Source organism: Bemisia tabaci, chromosome 10, assembly GCF_918797505.1.
Source record: "Bemisia tabaci chromosome 10, PGI_BMITA_v3".
NCBI lineage: Eukaryota > Metazoa > Arthropoda > Insecta > Hemiptera > Aleyrodidae > Bemisia > Bemisia tabaci.
The window spans coordinates 21,113,310-21,134,873 of NC_092802.1; the positions used below are offsets into that span (position 1 = coordinate 21,113,310).

The following is a 21,564-nucleotide window of genomic DNA, read 5'->3' on the forward strand; positions in this document are numbered from 1 at the left end:
CCTGATCAGTAAAAAAACTTCAGCTGATCAAGTGGAAACCAGAGTTCCGGAAACGGAAAAGGGGTCGTCTTGGAAGGGCGGGAAAATGACGACACGAATGACCAATGATTTTTCTCTATTGACTGTCGGCTACTTACTCAACCCACTCAACCCGTGCGATCTCTTCTAAGTTTTATTTTTCGGAAATATTTTGAAGAACGTTTATGTTAGAGTGTTAGCCGCCCAATATTTTGCGAATTCAAAACTGGAAGTTGGCAACGCCAAAGTAACTCCCGCCATCAAACTGCTCTGTTAACCGTTGCCAAACGGAAGTAATAATACTTTTATTAATCAACTTTAGTAGAATAAAATAGTATATTTATTGCACAGTTTGGCTACATGATTGGGGCATATCAGTTGTCAGCGGCCATTTTCTTTTGAAGTCGTCCTTGGAGTTTTGTGTTCCGATCCGATTTCATCCGTTTCGTTACTCGGAATTGTGAAAATTTTCATTATCACTTGAGAATATTGTGCTGAAGCCATGGCGGCAAGTCAACATTACTTTATGAAATGGAATAATTACCAGTCGCACATCTCGAATATATTTCTTCAACTTTATCAGACAGAAACTCTAGTGGATGTCACGGTTTGTGCTGATGGCGTCAAACTCCAGGCCCATCGAGTCATTCTATCAGCTTGCAGTCCGTACTTTCAGGTACAACCATCGTTCAGAGGCTCATCAAAACAAATGCATGTGATTATTTTCAGGTTGTACCATGAAAATTTACAGTTTGAGTGGAAAGACAGAAAGTTGGGTTGCTCTGACCATCAGGCGTAACCTTCGCTCTTGCAGACTTATCTTGTCCATTACTGTCAAGGTCTCAACACTGTATAAACTTGCTGTCATGTTTTCATGATGAAACCTTGCTGTCCGCCAATTTTTAAATCTAACGAATTGAAAATCCGAGGATCGTTTAACGTAGCGCTGTAGGAGTTCAATACTTGATGTACCAAGCTGTTTCTCCCACTGTCGGTAAAACTGCAGTAATGCGTATCTCGGTTTGTGGCATCGCAGATTTTTTTATCTTTCATATGAAAAACTATCCAGTACCTAAATGTCAGCTCCTGAAAACTATAATGATTCTTTCTCCTTGTGTGAAGTATACTGAAGAAGATGTTCTCTCAGTGTCCTTTTACCAAATAAAATAGTAACGGAGATTTCGAAACTCCGCAACCAAAGTATGTATTTTTGCAGTTTCACAGACGAAATAGAAGTCTAAAGTTAGTAGTTAAGGTACATCACTAGGCAACCGTTACAAGATCAGTTGTCCGAAATAAACATTTTAGGATGCGCATGTTTGGCACTCTCCCTGGTGTTAGATCGAACTTGACAGGACCAATTGTTGGATTGGTTGAACTCCTACTTTTCACTGCATTCTTAGAACTGATGCATTTTCTTCTCAGATCCCTGGATGTAGATGTATCCCAAGAAGTTTAGTTGTTTTTCCATTTTAAGTAAATATTTTGAGCCGTCACCATTCATCAGGCAAGAAAAGTCAGGGACTCACGCTGATAGAGGTGTCGTCAGCTAAGTTGACGGTTGTTTACTTTCGGTTTGTAAGCACCAAGGACAAATTAGGGCCTCTGCACAAAGTGGTATTTGCTACTTTTTGCGTTGAAAACATCGATCTCCTGATAGTATCTTAAATAAACTACTTATCAGTTATGATTCGTGACTCACATTTGGTTGTGATTTCAGTATGGATAAAAATTAAAGTGTTACAAGGTCTGAAAGTATTAAAAAACTTATCTAAGCTTGTGTCCTTGCTTCTGCAAGAGTCGGAAGTTTTCATGTGGATAGTAGTGACGCGAAAATGCTTGCAAACTGAAAGTAAACAACCGCCAACTTAGCTGACAACACCTCTACCAAGTAAACTAACCCACGTTGGGAGTGATGTACTTAGTTCTTTTCTATACTCTGTTCTTTCATCTTCATCCAGTCTAGTTTTTTGCCCTCAAGCAATTCTTATTTCCTCTCTAGTTTCAGCTACCAATTTTTTCATAAATTGATCAGTGTGTAATACTTATTTTACCAAAGACATAAAGACGGAGCACTAAAAGAAAAAAATGATGCAGATACATGCAAACTCTCCAATTGGCTCCAGGATTGGTGGCGAAATCGGGGGCTCAACTCGAAATATGCAAAAATCAACAGTACAAGTTTAAATCAAATTTCCGTTTTTCGCCATGGATTCCCGCGCTTATTCACACACTCACACAAACGCAGAGCGCCAGATCTGCATCACTTCTCCCTCATGCTATTAGATGCGAGTGCTCTGTCTTTATGTCTTTTTACTTCACTCAGCTAATTTTTTTTTTTTTTTTATTTTAGGATATTCTTGCAGATGCTGGACCCAATCCAATATTACTTCTGCATGATATCAGTTCAAGCGACATGAAATCCATTTTAGATTTTATCTACCGAGGTGAACTCAATGTGGCATCTCATCGCACATCAAGTCTTCTGAGAGCAGCGAATAGTCTGCAAATATCTGGATTAATGGAGGTTAGTATTAAAGAGTTATCTAAAATAATGGATCCATCCTAATTTTGGTGCCAAAGAGCTATCTAGCAGAAATAATTGTTGACTGAAGGTAATGCCAGGTATCGACCCCTGACAATGTCCTTAAGGAAAGGTTCCTCTTACTTTTGAACTTGAAAGAGAAATTGAGCCACAGTTTGAATTAGGAAAGATGGACGTATTTCTGTCAAACGGAACTACATGCATTAAGATACGAGTTCGAGACCCATAAAAATTTATGCATAGCAGGGCTCACATTATAATGCACATAGTTTCGTTTGACAGAAATTCATCCAAATGTTGCATACAATTTTTGCGGAATTATCAGCTCATAACTTTTGGAAGATTAGATTAATCAGTCTTTAGTGTGACATCCATCCCAATTTCAGGCTGTTATAAAAACTGAGAATTTGCAATTGTCTGAAATTTGATGAAATTCGTGTGTAAGTGGAAACTACTGAGTGAACTGAACACGAGGATACACTTGATTCATGAATTGAACAATTATTGGAGAAGATATGACAAAATGATCTAATCTGCTAAAATACCTGCGTTTAAATGGGAAATGCTGCCGGATGACATCACTAGATGGTGCATTTTCTCACTTTTAAATCTATTTTTATACTATTTCCCATATCAGAAAAAATTTAAGAAGTTACTGTAAAATCAGCTATTGAAGCACTCGCAGATGAAGCAATGAAAAATGTGCATGCAAAGTCTCCATTGAAGAATACAGAAGAAATTAAGAATGCTGTCAAGTGCCAGCACCTTGAAGCCATTGTTGATGTATTAAGAGAAATGATCATCAAAATGAGATCCAAGTTAAAAGACTGAAGATGACTAGAATTGCCTCTGTGCAATGAGGTATTACTTTCTCGCTCCCCTAGGATAGAGAGGAAGTATTGTTTTTTTTTTTAATGTATCCCTTTTCAGTCACAAATCCTGAAAAATCTTTGTGATATTGATGTATGAACATTACCTCATCCTTCTGTCCTCAGGTTAGCAAGCATTTACCAGATCTTGAAGCAGAGAAGGAGAACGTCAGTAAACCTAATGGGAACAACCAAGGAGAAAATTTAGATAATTTCTTCGATATGAATGCTATGAAAACTGAAGACCAAGAAGCTGACGCATCTACTCAAATGGAAGTGGTAGAAATTTACACGGATGTAAACGAACAATCAAACTTGTCCAACCCGCCTCCAGTAAGTTCTTTTTCATTGAAGGTCCTCTCTGTCTTGGTGGAGGCGAGCTCTATATTTTTTAACAACCTCTAAATTTTAGAATTTCTTTGAGAATTTCTGATGTTTGGCATAGCTGTGAATTGTGGGTTGATTGTAGGTCATCTGCCGCCACCTTGCTTTTAACAATGATGGAAAGCAAACATGAACCTGAGCGTCCATGAGCGTTTTACCTCACTGATAAAATTTTAGAAGCCATCCTGGTCGCCAGGCCTAAGTTTTTAGAGGCCACAATGATTTTTTGCATACGCATTACCTACCATAGCACATGAAACTATATGAGAGGTACCAATCTTCTTCTTCTTCTAAGAACAACTAGGGGATAGTCCTGGTTGCCAGGACATCTAGTACCAAGCACATTAAACCATAAATATCTATAAAGCAAGTACTTAATGGGTAAATATGGAGGATGCGCTTAATAAAAACAAAAACAGCAGCGGGTTAAGGAAGAGGGTTTGGCAGTGAGAAACTTATCATGTTTGTATTTTTTCAACCTGCTGAAAAAAATAAAAGGGGCCAATGAATAGTTAAAATATGTAGCAAGATTGCTGCTTCAAAAATTTGTAGTAAGTTGCGTCTAACTTTAATAGGCGCTACTTTTGGACAATATTCTGAGTTCTGAGGTGCCAAAACCTCATTTTTAGGCGCCTGGTGAAGTTGGAACACTACATGATACCAAGCGCCAAAAACTCGTTGCACCGACTTAATGGTATTTTCTAGCATTGTCATTTTAGAATGATTTATAGGTTTCAAAATTTTTCTATAGGAAGGCGATGTCCAGATAGTCATCAACACTGATTCAGACATGATCCGTGAGGCGAAAAAGAAACGTGCAGAAACGAAGAAAGAGTATTCGGAACAACTCCTGGCCGAAGCACTCACCGAACTCCATCAAGGCAAGACATTGGCTGATGTATGTAGTCGTTATGCTATCCCACGGTCCACACTTTACTCAAGAGCCAGAGTAATGGGGATTGCACCAACCATCGAACGGAAAGAGTATTCGGCAGAGAACGTGGCAGCTGCCATTCAAGCAGTTGCAGGTGAGAATAAGATGTAAACTGTTTGGAATTTTTCTCACTAATAATTTTTATGAAGTAAACAAATATTTTTATGTATACTTCGCTCTATGCGAGTGGTTTCAAAATAACAGACTGTTCTTCAGTGGAAAAATAGTATATACTTTGTTGTGAGCAGTCTCTCAGTATTTTTTAAATGGACCACAAGACAAGATGCAAAAATAAACAATTTATGGTGTATCCTCCCATAAAAATTCCATGTACAATTTGTGAAACAAAAATTATTGAAAGTAACCTGAAACAAGGATATTAACATGTTTCTACACATGAATTCAACCGAAATTTGCCAAAAACTTTTTTAAGTGAAAAAGTCAACAAAATTTTTCAAATACTCATCAACAAAGTATGAAGATTTTTCAAGTAAAAAAATTGCTTGCCACCGTCTTTGCAGGAAATAAATATCGAGCTTTGAAAACTTAGAAATCGAATGAAGTAAGAATTCCACTTACGACAGAAAAGTTCTTTTTTAGGTCATATGCATCTTCACTCATGTATTTTTTATTTATTTTTCTTTTATTTTACATCAAACAGATGTGCACAAATTTGTGTTCGTTCTAACAAGTGACCGATCTTCAGGTTCAGAAATGTCTATATTAAGCTACTCAGGACCCTGCAAATTTCTGATTCTTGACTACCGGGATCTTTTTGGGAACTGAAGAACATGCTCCAAAAACATTTTTAATGCTCTGAATCAATTTCTCTCTGTTTTCTGGGATTTTCTTTTCCAGAGTGGAGCAAGATTTAAGTTATTCTAATGTGAATTTCAAACAATAAGAGAGGAAGAAAAATTGATCTCCACTTTTCCCCATCTATTTGAAACTAATAACCATGTCAGAAGAATGCTCAATTCTTACAGATGGACTCCCTTGAAATGTGATTGTTCATTTTATGCATGCACATATTTGTTTTATTCAGAGGGAGCCAGTCTGAAGCACGCTTCTGAAACGTGGGGAATCCCCAAGACTGTTCTGTGGAGGAAGGTGCAAAGAGACGGCGGCAAAGCCTCTCTGAGGAGACGGATGCGGAAATATACCCCTGCCGTGATGGATCTAGCTTGCAATGCATTATTGAGTGGTCACAGTATTACCAGAGTAGCCAATCAGTTCAAGGTAAGGTCTCTCATCTAAAAGTCTACCTAAAGCATCATGTCTAGAGAAAACAAAAAAGTCAAGGAGAAAAAGAGTATCGAGAATTAGTGAGATAGAAAATCTTTGTATCATGAAAATGATTGACCCTTGATGAAATTGACCCTTGAAAATGATTATTGTGTGATGGTTCATTCATTCAATTTCTTTTCCCATTATTAAAGCAAGAAATGTGAAGTATTGGTATTTGCATGTGTCAACTTTTACCTGATGTCATGATCCAGGATTAAAGCCTTAAAAACAACCAATCAACCAAACCAATCAACATAAGTAGAAAATTGACTTTTATTATTCAATATGTACATTTTTTTATGAAACAACCTTTTGAAAAGTCTCCCTTTTCTCTTTCTCTCGTATTTTTTTCTCTACAAAATGACACGTTAAAAATTTTAGGAGAGATTCAATGCTTTGTCTGCAGGAGAAAATCTACATTATCCTTTTCAAATGTCAAAACTAATTCATTAAAGTCAATCAAATCTCTTCAGCCAGATTTGTCCTATAACGCATTTAAAACATTTCCTGCACCATCTTTTTTCTGCAAAAATCAGATCCAGTAAAGGCAGAGTCAATATACTGTACAGTTTTCCTCTGTAATTATGGTCTTTTTCTGAGACTGTTCTGTCACAGTATGCTGCCGTTTTTATTATTTTTTATCATAATTTTGGTCCTAATGTAACTCTTTTTGCAGCCTCTAATAGAAAATTAAATCCAGTATTTCAGCCAAATAGTTTTGGTCCACCTCTATGTGTTAATTTTCTTATTGATTCGCTTTTAATAATACAGATGGAATGGTGGAGACTGTTTTAAATTTCTCATGCTCTTGTCTTCAGAATTTCTTTGATTTGTGACAAGCTACTAATTTTTTATCAGGATTTTTTATCCATTAAATTGAGGTGCACATATGCCATCAACTTTGCAATATTAATTACTAATCAATGCACTTATCATCATCAACTTGCTCTGACTTTCAGATACCTACTTCAACTTTATTCAGGGAAAAGCAAAGACTAGTGAAAGAGGGCAAACTACCAGCTCGTTCCATTAATACCAAAAAAACGCATAGTCTAATACAAAAAATAAGACTAGATCAAGCAGTAGCCGCTTGTCAAGATGGCAAAATGTCTCAAGCTCTAGCATCTCAAACATTCCAGGTGAGACCTACAAATATTCTGTAAGTAGTAAGTCGCATTCACCTGGGTGCATGATTGTAATTAGGAGGAAGAAGTCTATACAAAGTGCATTTTTTTGTTATTTGAATGTATTATTTCCTCTGTATTAACAATCCATTCTCGTAAAACTTGGGTATTATATCAACATTGACATGCTGTGTTGCTCTCTTGTTAAACTCTGTTAAGGAAGAATACAGTTAAGGCAGTTTTTGTTTCGGTAATCTTGATTATGCCTCAAAATTCAAGGCAAGTAATGATGATAGACTGTCCATGAGTAGAAACCCCAGAAATTTTTTCTTTTGATTTGCTTGAATTTTCAAAAAATTGCTTTTAAGCATGGAGATGAGGCTCGGAGGCATCCTGGAGTTCTGCTAATTTTGAATATGTAATCAAGAATTTTGGCATTTATAGCGAATGTTGAGAATCTCTACATTTAGCAGAAGTATGGACGTGCATTTGTTAGTTTCACAAATTCGCGAATTTCAACATATTTCGTATGGAAATTGGGAAATTAGCGGAGATATTTTTTTTTCGTGATCGACTATGTGAAGTTTTTCAGCAAGTTTTCACCTACACATTCTTTTTCTTTAATGAGTAAAGCTCACTTTGTGATCTTATGATCACTCTGTTTGATTTTTATTTATTTGAGGAAGAGTTTCCAAACTTCATTTAAAATCCCTCAATTCCTCATAGTTTTGTTTAAAATAAGAGACTCATAACACAATGCGATGAATTCTAAGCAAGAATCTCAGGATTTTTAGCAAAAATTGTAGGATTTACAGCTTGAGTTTGGGGCATGCTATAAATTGTAAGAAAGAATTTGGTAGTTTTCAGCAAGAACTATAGGACTTTTAGCGAGAATATGGGTCATTATAAATATACCATCCATGCCATATACCAAAAATGGGTCTCTACAGATGGCTCATAATAATTGAAATTTAGTTTGGAACTTTATTTATGATCATTATTAATGCTCATTTTGGTTATGGCATTCCTGTTATTAATTTCCATTAAAATCCATGTTCATGTGTTTTAATGTCCATTTTTAACGAATGCAATCTTGTAATTATGTCCTGTAAAGGTTCCAAAAACAACGATTTGGAGGCGATTGCAAAGATCGGCTGGTAATAATGGTAGTAGCAAACAAGAGAGAAGAAGGAGGAACCAAGTTGCAATGCTGAAAGCAGATTTTCTCGATGGAAGCTCAGATGATGTTGCCACAGCAATCACCTCGGACACAGGAGAGGAGTTCACCTTCAGTGAGGTATTATTTTGTTCCTACAACCTCTATCACTTCATTTTTTTGAAAGAAAATTCTTTTGAAATTTTCAGACTAAAATTCTTTGATATTTCCAAACTAAAACCTTTTGAACTGAGGTAAATTTATTTTCATTTAGGCTAGGTCAGGTTTCAATATGGAAATAACCCAAGGGATCAACCTACTACAGTGAAACTTCACTAAAACGTTTTCGATCTGAATGTTGGGACATTACCGACTTAAGCAGGTTGCTGACTTAAACGGGTTTATTATAGGGTATAGGTATTATTATAGCTAAATATAGGTTATTTTAGGCAGTATTTAATCAACTGCAATTGATCAAGGGCGCTACATTTTCATTAAAAGCATCTTTATGCGAATTCGCAAGTCGGGCGGCATTAGCGGGTCGCCAACTCACCTTCTTGCTACTTGGGCTGTGCATAGACGATGCTACACTTTTTAACCAAAGTATCACAATCGCCATTTGTGCTGCAACTTTATGTTGTCAAACTTCTTAAACTCGTCCAATTTTTTTTGCAAAGAAATTAATGTACAGTATCATTTGTAAATTTAGCTGGATACCTCATTTGTCATCAAAATTAATCTTTGTTTTCTAAAAAAAAAGTACATTCAAAAGTTTATTTAAAAAAAAATGAAATGAATATTGAGATATCTAGCATTATATCTAAGTGTAAATGGCTTTTAACACAGTTCCTAATGTGTGTCTCTTACCGTTCTTGAATATTTGTCTTGCAGGTAGTGCCCATGACCTACCTGAATGTAGGAGAAGGTGGTGAAGTGAATGAACACTCATTGATAATCCTGACCCCTTCGAATGAAACATTAGATCTACAGGTACGCTCAATTTTATTTTTTATTTTCATTTTTTCATTTGGACGTATTTCTACCAAACAGACCTATATGGAGGTGAGAAATATGGGGTGTGCTCTAGAAATCTGTATAAGAAACAATGTAAAAGTGGGCGTGGTTCCTTTTGAAGAATTGGAAAAGCGGGATATTGCATTCTATCAAACAGACCTATGTGCCAACTGAATGCGGAACTCATGAGCCGCGGGCATGGCAAGATAGCGTTGTGGACAGGGCTCACGAGTTACAGCGCCCCGACGACCATCTCCCCCTCGCTAGAGTGCGCACTCTCATTGCCGCTGACGTCACTGGCGCTTTATTATTCCCATTCACTCTTACGGCCAGAGAACTAACGAGCATACCCCATATTTCTCACTTACACGTAGGTCTGTTTGGTAGAAATACGTCCATTTATTAAAAAATAAACTAAATTTATTGTGCCTTGGATACTTAACTACGTTTAGTAATCAGCCACAATAATTATCTAGTCTGTTGTGAATTGCAAAGACGATTGAAGGATTTTGTGCAATAAGAACTTTTCTGCATAAAGGTTACGCGACTTCATTACAATTCTGTGCCAGTTGCAATAACCACTCAGAAGTATTTTTTCCTACATTATTCTTTGAATTTTTAGTCAATTTCCTTGAAAATTATTTCAAATGTACAAGTAAAAGTTCAGCAGTAATATATATTCTTAGTTGCTTAATCTTAGCGGCATTGCACGGCATAGGACTGTCATTAAATAAAAGGCCTCACTTTTGATATGACCAAAAAAAAATTCTAAGACTGAAATGGTGACTAATTTTTGCCCCACAAAACTTTCTGCATGTTGTGCTGTCACCATTAGTAGTAAAATATCAGTAAATTCAGAATTGCCATGGTCAGGGAATACCAGGAATACCGGGAGATGTCAGGGAAAATGACGAAAATGTCAGGGAAAGATTGTCAAGTCACCTTTCTCTCCTTTCCAGAATGTGCTTGAATTTCCAAACAACAAATTTTACCTGATAACTATTTCAAATTATGTATTTTTAAGCACCTGGCATATCCTGAATCGTCAGGGAATTAGACCAAAATGTGACAGAGAAATCAGGGAAATGTCAGGGAATTTCATTTTCTAAATTCTGTGGCAACTCTGTGAATTAAGTATTACTGGAGACAGCAAACGTAAAACTAAGTTCAAAATGGTAGGAATTTACTCAAGGTCGGGTCCCATGACTATGCACAACATGCCTGTGGCTTCAATTTCCTCCTCCAATGTATTAATTTACTTATTTTCCCAGCAGAATGTTGTCGTGGAGGAAGAAATCACGGAAATTTCAGCAGAAGATGCCCAAGCGGAGGAAGATGAGCAAAACCAAGATCAAGAGGCAACCGTCATGGATCACTCAATTCTGGGAATAGACTGCAGTTGAAGAACTGAGGTACAGAAGGAATCCCACGAGTGCCAACCCACCGCTACTGCAGAGTTATGTATTGAGATTTAGGCTGCTACTCACAATTAAAGTAAGCCACTCATTATTGTAGGAAACCTTACTGAATGATACTATGCAGTAGCTTTGTTTGACCAATTTCCAAATTTGGTTTCACATCAACGATAGTAGGTGTTTAACCCAGAAGGAACAGCAGTTATCTTGCGTAGCTTCAAAATTATCTTTTTCGCCTTGGCATTTCTGATAATGTAGCTAGTACATGTCCTTATGAATGTAGTCTACTTTGGGAATTTTCAATCAAATGTTACTTGTATAGCGTCAAGTGACCTTATCAAGCTTTTATGTGTATTTTTTTCTGGACGTAATGTTTTCTCCGGAACAGGTTTGCTGACCTTCAATGTGTTGTATACTTATTTTTAGCTGTGAGGCCTATTTTTCGTTTTCTAGTCAAGAAATGGAGCACAAGGAGGGCAAAACAGGAAGCAACTGGAAATAAGCCGATTAGCCATTGGTTGATGCATGCTGTATGTGATCAGGTATTGATCAGTGCCCCTGTTGCTTCTTTGTAAGATCTTAAAATCTCATTTTGTCCTACTCCAAACTAGCCTGGAGCTGTGGAGCAGTGCAAAATTATCAAATCACTGTTGGGTCAAGCAAGAGAATAGCTTTTTGAGATCTAACTTCTAACATCTCTTTACTCCAAACTTCTATACATTCTTAACGAAACGTTGTCCGATATGATACAATTTTTCCAAAATCTCATGAAAACTGATGAATTCAGTTTTTTTGTTTGTCTAAACCAGTCAATTGATGAAGTATCTATTAAGATAATTATATTTCTTACTGATTTTTGTCTACATGGTCAGTGTTACATTTTTTTGTGAAGTTTTTTTACCATCTCAACTAGCTTTCTTGCAAATTGTCTCGATACCCCTAAAAAAATGGAATCGAATAATTGTAACATGCCGCTTAAGGATGAGTTGATTCGTTTCTTAGTAGTACCAATAACAATAAAGATTTATCACTGTGGCTGACCCACAGGCTCAACAGAGACAAAAACTCAAGACGAACATCTGCAGGCAGAGTGTTATGAAGCACTTCTCTGTGCACCCCAGAAGTAAAATTTGAGAAATCAATGTTTGCTTATATGATGTCATAGAAGCATATCTTATCCATTGGGTCATTCCTAAAAAAAGAACATTGCACCAAAAAATTTGAAGCAGGCTAAATTTAGGTATTATTCAAAACTATGTTCCTTACAGCCTCCTGAGCACTATGAGCTCTTAAAATCAAGCTTGCTATAATTGCCAATTTTGTGAAAAGCGGGCTTAAAATGTGAATTTTTTGGTATTTTTACATGCAACACTATGCCCAGTCATTTTTCTCTTTTTATTCATCTTGTCAAGCATCTGTATCAGAGAAATATCATTCAGTCAAAACCTAGTACCTTTTTTTTGTGCGTTTCTGTGATTTTACTTGTATTATGTATAGTGTAAGTGTCTCTCTCTCTCATTAAGAATTTAAAACAGCATCATCAATTTGCTGTAACCCCATCATTATGGGATGAATAGGCAAATCAGCATGCTATGGAAATCATGGTAGAACTAAGACATCAAAGAGATAGGTTTCAAATAGAGAGAAGTCTTTCATCCTTGAAAGGTTTTGTAAACATTTAACCATCAACCCTTTTTGTTTTTTGTTTCCTTTGTTTTTTATTTTAGTTTTTACAAATGCTCATCTAAGATTATGTGTGTGAATTGAATAGATTTTTTTTTATGAGATGTCCATAAATGACATCTTCCTAAGAACAGCATTTGAACCTTAACCTTTTGTCATGTACCTGTCGTGCGGATTTGAACTGGCGTGGTTTTTTTGGCAAGGCGTTTTTGTAGAGTTGTAGTATAGTTTTTCCCAAGTAGAATTTTGTGAGAAAATGAAGGAGTTCATTGAAAATTCGAAAATTTAATTTCTGAGAAGGAAAAAGCTAATTGAAAACCAACCAATCTAAAGGGGACTGCCGAAATGACGCAACAGGGCAAAGCCTGAAGCTAAGTTTAGCTGATCAGCAAATGCCATTTCCCCCGACTGGTTACATCATCAGAGCCCGCCAAAATTTTCATCAAGGTTTGGCAAAATTTAAAAAAGGTATCAGGAAAAAAACATACGAGTTCGGGATTTTACAAGCCTCATTATAAAATGCTCTCATGTGTTATTTTGACAAAGGTTCACCAAACTTATTTTTTCTTTTGATTCTACCCATAAGTTTCTCACTAAGCTTCATTTTATTTTTTGACTGTTGTACAAATGAAGAATATTTTGTTCTTGTCAGGTGTTGATTCTTATTACCTGTATAGTTACTAAGTATTAATTCTTCACAAAAAATTTACCATGTTTTGTAATTTTTTTACTCGCGACTATGATTAATGTTGTTGTAAATAAAATTTTTATTTATTGATTTAAATTTTGTGAATAAATATGTTGCCTTGACATTCGACTTCGATTTTCTTAACCAAACCATGATATTCAACGAAAAATCTTACCCTCATTAGTGAAAAATCCTTTAACTATCAACTCTTGGATTAATACAAGGGGGCTTCTCTTAAAATATGTTAGCTAAATTTCGGATTTTTCCTCCTAGATTAAGCAATGTGAAATGCAGTTACGGTGATTCCAGAATGATCCGTCCATTTTAAAGTGGCAAATTCCTCATTAAACTCTTCAAGGAGATTATAGATTGGGGCATCAAGAAATTAAAATCCTAGCCACAAAAAGTCTAGACCTTCTGGATCCAAAGGCTAAATGCTGTAGGTATTGACATTATTTTGGATTTCTTGCTGTTTAATTTATGATCAAAGGAGAGAAGTAAATGAATTTAAAAGTAGTAAAACTGACATAGAATTGATTGCACCGATGAATTTAATCGAGTCCATAACAATTGAGGCAAGTATAAAACATCACATAAAATTTCAAAAGTAAACTAAATTATCATAACAAACTCTCACAGAGCTATAAAGGTAGAAAAAAATTGCCCTGGTCACTTTCTGAAGCAAACTCCCGGAGGAGAGGACCAATTACTGCTAGAAAATTTCAGACTCTTTTTTCAACCAGTCAGTTAGATATTCACAAGTTTTTGGTTTGACCAAACCAACACTACTGCATTTCCTAATGACGGGACAAACACCACACGGCATTTTAACAAAGCCTGGTGGGGGTAACAGCATCTCGACGGCACGATAACTGTAAGTGCCATCAGCCAACAAGGTTTTTTCAATCTTGCCGTCATAAAACAAAGTTTCTAGGATAACTTTAATATCTTCCTCAGCTAAATTGACTTTACTAATGCCAAGTTCTGAAATAAATTTTAGGACTTCTTGAGCAGTTGCGGAGACTAGAGTTTGGGCCTCGAGAGGGCCATAATCGTAAATTTTATCAGCGAGCTGCTCTTTCTTCATCACCAGGAATCGTAGGCACTGCTGATTCAAAATATCTACAAATTCTGATTCGAAGTCTTGGTCTGAATACCATGCGCCTCCTGTAATTGAGCGATCTGGTTCCAGGTCGTAAAGCATGTAGAGTTTTTTCTTTCCAGCTGCTACAGAATTCACAGCTTTTATCATTTTCTTCCCTGAAACACAAGAAACAAGATAATGAAACATTATCAAGATTGATAGTGTCCATTTATATTTTAAGCTGATGAGTTGGCTCCTTTCTTCCCCAAAAATTAAATAAAAGCTGAAATTTTGAAACACTACAACAAGGATATGTGGTTTTACACTTAGGCTAACAATATCGCATACCAGTTAGGCCTTGCGCAAAACTCGGAATCGCCTTAAGAGAGTTTTCAGTTGAAAAATCAAAATCAAAATTTTTGATCCATCTTGACAGAAATTCCTTAATTAAAAATTTTTGTCTCCCTAGACTATGGTTCCTTCTTCAGAGGATGGTCATAGACATGCAAGGAAGCTGAGTTGCATGAATGTTAAATGGAGAACCAAAATGAAATAATAGGAATTTTGAGCAGGTTTTTTTAAAAGCATAGACGCAATTTTCGTCCACAGCATGTACCTAGTTGTCACCTGACATCTTGATCTTACCCACGATTCATGTATTTGCCCAAACTTTGTGACCAAATAATGTTAGAAAGATAAAATCACGCCAGGAAAGTCTCAATTAGACTATATTTTGTAATACGGAGCGATGGACCACTAGATGAGGTGCAAGTTTACACATTGTCATAAATGTTTTCTCATTAAAAATTGAAGTAGAGCAGGATGGGAGCAATGAAAATTAGCGAAAGTAACTTCTTCCCAAAATATTAATGCTTTTCAAAAAAGAAAAAAACCGTATTCTGTTAGAGTTACATTGCACACTTAACTTTACTATTACGTCTCTTCAGCATTAAAATATAGCAATCTCAATAAAAGTGTTTCTATAACTCTATTACGGCAAGCTGTACACGCTTTGAACAGCACGAGGTGGCGAGGACATTTCTTGATCGAAAAGCTTGCGAAACCATTGTAATGTGTGATTTAAATCAGGTGGAATCTTGCTTTTTTGTGAGCAGTAACTTCAAATATTCAGGAACCAGTGCTAAATAATAATTTGGATATCTTGGTTCAGAGTATTGATCATTAATTTTCGTTGCATAAACTGTGCTCTCCATAAAATTCTGAAGTAAAAATATACCTATTGATGGTGAAACTCCCAAACAAAGTATCTTGTTCGCAATGTTTAAAAATCTCCCCTCCTATTTCATTTTTTCAAACGAGAACAAATCAACACCATTCTTTGAATTTTCCTCAGAATTTCCTTTGTTCAGAGAAGAAAATTCACGGATGTGTTTACGAATCAGTGTTGAGGCGTTCTCAATTTAAAAAATAAAGTATGCCGGGAAGTCTGCGACGTCGCAACTGAAGCAAAGGGTTTGAGTTTCACTGTTGATATGTCAGGATGCTCAATTTCGTACCCTGCCTAGTGGTTTAATGCACCAGTCTAAAACCTTTACCACAATTTCCTGTGAGTAAAAATATCTATCAACCTCTCCATAAACAAAATTCTTCTTAAACAATCTAACCAAATATCGAATAAGTTATTCATGGCTCTTACCTTCCAATGACTTTAAGACTTTATTCAGTTGGGTTTGGATCAGATTGGACTTGAGTCGAATGTCTCTAATCCATATTCCTTTATTCCCAGCCTCTTTAACGATGGTAAAGACAGTTTTTTCCTCAACATTTGAACCTTTGATTTGTGTTCCTTCTGCTGGATCTTTGGCTTTGTAGACAAGAACACCTTTTTGATTGAAAATCCCTACTTTCCCTGCTGCGACTAGTTTGTTGATGATGGCCACTCGATCTTGTGGGCCGAGTTCCGGATAGCATTTGGCAATGACATCATCGGAAACACCCGCTGTTCCATGGCTTTGTAGAAGATTGAGCACCTTCTCGGCATCTTCGTTCAGGCCTACGATTGGTGCTTTGGCAAAGGGCTCCTGTTTAACAGGGGTGACCGGCTCTTGTTTAATAATGGTTGGAGACTCATCACCATTCGTCAACTCCTCTACTGAGATTGAGGCCTTCCTTTTTGACATTGCTCCGGATTTTGACTTTAATCTGAAAAAAAAAAGAGACAAAACTTAAGATCTCCATGAAAATTGTAATGAGCTTAGAAGGAGTAAATTGAAATGCTTACGGGGTGGATGAATCGCTTCTTTCGTGACCAAAGGGCCCCAAGGTCTCATTCCTAGCTCAAATGAATTGTGTTCAATCGTCTATTGTAGTCATGCAATAGCAACTGGATAAGTCTTGTGATTGCATTTGTGGAATTTTCCAAGAATGGAAAAAAAAATTACACAGGCTAAAGGGTATTCTGAGACTAAACATGAAAATGTGCTGGTAAGATTTCTTGGCATATGAAGAATGATTGCATTTTTTCTCCTTCTGTAAGTTATTGCACACCTTTGCAGATACTGTCGGGGAACATGCCACCAACCGCTGGCACCATTCATTTGTTGGAAGACAGGGGTATGGCATAAAAAGGGCTTTTACACTCGAAGCTGACGCTTTGGAAAGTGCTTAAAGTGATATAGAGTTCGAGAATTACCTGAACAAGATGAGTGAATAATTAATGCTGAATAGTTCTATAATCGGGAGGTCCCGGGTTGGACTCCCGGCCAGGCAACCCGAGTTTGATGGTCTCAGACAATGGTTGCCTGGGTCTGGTTGTTACAGACGGAGGGGGGGATCAGATTAAAAGCGCAGGATTAGCCCTTGTGGGCTACTTGAAGTGGTAGAAAAAAAAAAAAAATGCATGTTTCCAAAAACGAGTTAGCAAAGGATGCTTCGCCACTGAGCACATGCGGATCTTTTAGGTTGGAATAGATAAAAGCTGGTTAGTGATGGATTTGATCAAGTATCTTGATTGAATGTACGTCTGAGAAGAGGGAAGCTACAAAATGGAGAATGAAACAAGCAAAAATTATTCTTGACTAGAGAAGAAATACTTTCATAAGAGGAATACAGCTTACGGTCAGCAAGTTTTCCAAGGAAGATGAGTCTGGAGTCAGAGTGTCCTCTTGGAAGGAAACTTTGAATGTATATCATTCCATGATGCATTAATGGATGTTATGTGCTTCGGAGAAGTTTTGGTGACTTAGCTTCGTGTATGTGGGAGATACGGAATTAGAATTTTAACACAGCTAAGAAAGAAACGTGTCGTATCCTGTGTTCTGGATTTAACCTAGAAAAAAACATGCGGTGGACACTTCAACGAAGCACAACATTGATCATCACCGGTGAGCAAATGATGAGTGTTGAAGTAAACATAACCCGATAAAAATTTGTCGCTCAAAAAATTGCAATTTCAATGCGGCAGCGTTCTTATATTTAATTTAGTTGTATTTAAGTCTATTATCAGTTATCATCTTATGATTTACATCAGTGCATACGTAGTCAATTGAAAAATGTCGAACAGGCATTTGTTTCAACAGTCTGGATTTGTCAAGGCTCCATTCTACAATGGATTCAATCGTTACGTTTGTCAGTTGAAGCGAATAACACTTAAATTCTGCAAAGAGTATGGAGGCAGCAGAGGATTACGGTAATATTTCTCTGTTCATTCCGTTTTTGCCGGTTTTTTTTTAGATTTTTGGCCTAACTTACAGACTTAATCAGCGCACTATAGGATGATGCACTTTTAAGCTAGAGTGTTCACGTACCATGAAAGTGACTGAAGCTGGACGGCAATAGCTGAGTTCCTCTCTGCCGCCAAAACTGTATCGCACTCTGTACATCTAATTCCTCTGGGCACGTTCTTTCATCTTTTTTATCATCTCTTGTTGATTCAACTAAGTAAATCATTAAATCTGAGGACTGAAGATATTCAATGTCAGGGCAACTACAGGCAAAACCTACCCCGTGTTGAGGTGGTGGTGTGAAATGGGTGGGAGTTGAAATCCCCAAATTCTGGATTGTGCTGGGTATGGTGAAGTAGGGGGTTAAACTGTCATATCTTCAAGAGGATTCGCCACTTTTTCTCTCGGTCACCAAAATGTCAGGACAACTTGGTCTAGTTCAGTTAAATCTGAAATTAAGAGATCTAGCAAGAGGTTTTTAAAGCCAAGAAAAGTGTCTTGCATCAGTGTGGAAATCGACGGCGTAAGTCCGCAATCACATGTCTCGTTTCGGGTGTCTAAAAATCTCCGCCTCTATATATTTTTGTAAAGGAGAACAAATTGACATCATTTGAAGCATCATTTTTGAAGTTTTTGTGAAAAATAAAGCATGATAGGACGGCTGCAGGGTCGCAAATCAAGTTATGTGATAGTCGACTTAAGTACACAGTCAAAATGTTTTTTTTTTTGTTTTTTTTATAGCAACATTGTGGCTGTTTAAATGTAGAATGCTGACAAACAAAAGGTTATCCTTTTGAAAAGTTGGGCTGAAGGACTTGGATATGAGGGACTTGGAGGACAAGGCGCACTAGTGCAGCTCTTACCATTTTGAGAAATATGTGCTTGAAGTTGCAAAATTACATGGATTCCTATGGCGGGAAGAAAGTTCAAACTGACATTTTGATGCTTAAAAATTGGAATTTGGGAGCAAATTTTTCATAGAATATGCATTAAGACTAGTTTTACATGAAATCATCAATATCTCATTTTTTTCGAAAACTGCACTTGTGTGTCTTGTGCTACAAGCCCCTTGTATATGATTTCCTTTTTGCATTATCTATGTGTTTTAATTTACAAAGATGTATATTATATTGTTAATGGCTTTTATTTTGCAGAGATTTTATCGAACAGAACCTTGTAGATTTTGCGAGAGAAAACCCTCAAGTTGTTGTTTATGTTAAGCCAAGGAGACACAGAAGTCCTGTACTTGTGGCGGAGTACTGTAAGTCTTATTTTCGTCTGTAATTTTCTCATTTTCTGATGAGGTTTAAAAAGGAGAAGATAGAGGAGGCTCTGTAAATTTTACCAGGTCAAATTCACCAAAATATAAAATGAAATACATAGGTATATCATTTAATGGAGATGTTGCATGTGTGAGGAATTTGCGATTTGACTGTTGATTCATATGTAAAAGTTCGTGAGAGCCACGATGGTGCCACTGGTTTTCTCTGAAATCAACTCTCAAGCTCAAAAAAAGCTCTCAAGTTGAGGCCAAAATGGAGGGGATATCCCACCCTGCCCTGAGAGTCCACGTCTACATCAAGACAAACTCTCCATGCAAAGATAGGGAGCAAATACATTGACAGGGCTCGACAGGGCTGCCACTTTATTTGGGGACTCCAAAACTAAAAACACGGCAACCCTGCTACCGGCCATGGGGCGCAACCCCCTAGTTCAGAGAAATTTTCAAGGTGTTAAATTGTTCAGTTTTCTGTCCAAAAAATGAAACTTGAGAGGATGTTAGGCGATGTGAATTCTAGTGAATCTGATTTTGATTAAATCTGTCCGGTTGTGCAAGTAACGCCCAATAGTGCGCTTTCTTTACAAAATGCACTCATAATAACAGAATTTGCCATTGCCAATTGGATTAAATTTTGCAAAAAGGAACCACAAGCATTCCAATGTTGCTAGGATTGTGCAACTTACATTTTTTGCAATAAAAGTACTGAAATTGTGCAAAAAATTGAATTTACAAGGTAATTTTTATCTTGAATTAATAGTTTATTGGGAGTAAAGACAAAACTTGTTCAGATGATCAGTTTATACTTACAAGGTAAAAAAATTTGCACAATCTTAGCAACAGTGGAATGCTCTTGGTTACTTTTTGCAAAATGCAATCCAATTAGTAAGTTGATTTGTCAAAAATATGCCTCCCAGTTACAAAGAGATTGTTTGCTTTTGATATCAGTGGATGGCCACAGAGAATGGATGAGTCTACATAACTTTCAACGGGATGAATGCTATAGATGGATACATAACATGCTTACCGCATCCGGCGATCAAAGTATCAGGTATCGGAAATTGTGGCACACAGAAAATCCCTCTATCCAAGGCGTATGGAACCCATTTACGAACAGGGACCCAGCTCTGAACATTGCTACCTTCCCACTGGTAATGTATCTAACTTTCAATTTTTGTTTTTTATTTTCAGATTACAGCCATAGGTATTTCATTTCTTTTCTTTCTTTTTTTTTTTTTTTTTTTTTAAAAAAATTAAATATGTGCAATTTTGAAAACTGCGATAGCTGTCAAAAAAGAGCTTTTATCTCCTAGTGCAATTAGCCCTCAAGCTCAAAAACAGCTCCTAAACTTTGAGGTGCTGTACACAGTGTTTGAATCCCACAGGCGCCATGCCCAGTATGCGTCCAAAGTTGGAGCGTAAATAAACATGCTCGGGCATCAGAGATATTCCTCAAATGTGCAATTGTAAGAAATCCAATCCTTTAGAAATCAAAACTTTAGTTGCTGCCTTTTTCCTCATTAGTATTTAGTAATGAGTTTCTCAAGAATTGGTTTAAGTGTTTTAAAAAAAAAAATTACTCTTTCCTCCAACATATTTGATAAAAATCGATGACTAAATGTGAAAAATTTGCATCTTACTTGCAATATTCGCAAATCTCCGACCTCATGGTTTTTTCTTCAAAGAAAACTAACCAAAATGTTGCAGTTTAATTTGATTTTTTTAGAATGAGTCAAGGCAATCCATAGAAAATTTCATCAGAGTCTGTCTGTTGGGTTTCCTTAAAGAGATAGAACATGAGCAGAGATTTACAACCTCACTAGCTTAAATACAAATTTTTTGATTAACACATGGAAGTTAAGGGTCTTTAATGAAAGTATCAAGAAATTCAGACTAAGTGTCTCGATGTAATTTCTGATTCCTACTTTTACAGAAGGATATGAGGAGACCAGCCAACATGCCGCCAACAGCAACAGAATTGATTTTAGAAATGGCTGCTCAGAAGGAAAAAATGAAGGAACTTCAGACAGGCAAAACTGAAGAAAGTAAGACAGAAGACTCTCACGTATAGGCATCATCATAATGGGGTGCCAGTCTGCCAAAATTAACCTTGTTTGTAAATAAGCATTTAGTTTTCTTGAATTGTCAATATTAGTTTTATAGCAGTGAGAAATAAAATGATGTTTGTTACTGTGTAAAGTTTTGTTGTATTTTCTCAATATTGGAATTCTTTTAACTAATTAACTGCATCAAATAAGAGACATTTGGTTGGCGATAATGATTTTTAGATCCATCTTGATGGTGAAACTGCAGGAATTCGTATCTCGGTTTGCGGCGTTGCAGACTTCCTGTCATGCTTTTTCTTCTCTTTATAAAGAATATTCTGTGAAAACTTAAAGTT

At 36.6% G+C, this 21,564-nt stretch overlaps 3 protein-coding genes across 4 annotated transcripts; 2 read left to right on the top strand and 1 right to left on the bottom strand.

The window, feature by feature from the left end:
• Nucleotides 1-407: 407 nt before the first annotated feature.
• Nucleotides 408-13,240, top strand: LOC109037934 (uncharacterized). Of its 2 annotated transcripts, none has more exons than XM_019052804.2 (9): nucleotides 408-694; nucleotides 2,372-2,545; nucleotides 3,559-3,765; nucleotides 4,568-4,844; nucleotides 5,796-5,989; nucleotides 6,997-7,176; nucleotides 8,276-8,458; nucleotides 9,209-9,307; nucleotides 10,603-13,240. In XM_019052804.2, the coding sequence occupies exons 1-9, from the start codon at nucleotides 521-523 to the stop codon at nucleotides 10,732-10,734; spliced, it is 1,620 nt and encodes a 539-aa protein (XP_018908349.2). In that variant the 5' UTR covers nucleotides 408-520; the 3' UTR covers nucleotides 10,735-13,240. The 2 variants fall into 2 exon arrangements, with proteins under 2 accessions (XP_018908349.2, XP_018908357.2); XM_019052812.2 differs by having other exon boundaries at nucleotides 410-694; nucleotides 10,606-13,240.
• Nucleotides 13,241-13,645: 405 nt separating this feature from the next.
• Nucleotides 13,646-17,490, bottom strand: LOC109037945 (DNA-directed RNA polymerase III subunit RPC6). Its single transcript, XM_019052821.2, has 3 exons — nucleotides 17,279-17,490; nucleotides 15,859-16,364; nucleotides 13,646-14,377 (listed from the first exon to the last, which is right to left on the bottom strand). The coding sequence occupies exons 2-3, from the start codon at nucleotides 16,340-16,342 to the stop codon at nucleotides 13,830-13,832; spliced, it is 1,032 nt and encodes a 343-aa protein (XP_018908366.1). The 5' UTR covers nucleotides 16,343-16,364; nucleotides 17,279-17,490; the 3' UTR covers nucleotides 13,646-13,829.
• An 82-nt stretch (nucleotides 17,491-17,572) lies between these two features.
• mRpL43 (mitochondrial ribosomal protein L43) lies at nucleotides 17,573-21,362 on the top strand. The gene is made up of 4 exons (XM_019052833.2): nucleotides 17,573-17,850; nucleotides 19,039-19,145; nucleotides 20,112-20,314; nucleotides 21,097-21,362. Exons 1-4 carry the CDS (start codon nucleotides 17,714-17,716, stop codon nucleotides 21,232-21,234), a joined length of 585 nt encoding a protein of 194 aa, XP_018908378.2. The 5' UTR covers nucleotides 17,573-17,713; the 3' UTR covers nucleotides 21,235-21,362.
• The last annotated feature ends 202 nt before the right edge of the window (nucleotides 21,363-21,564 follow it).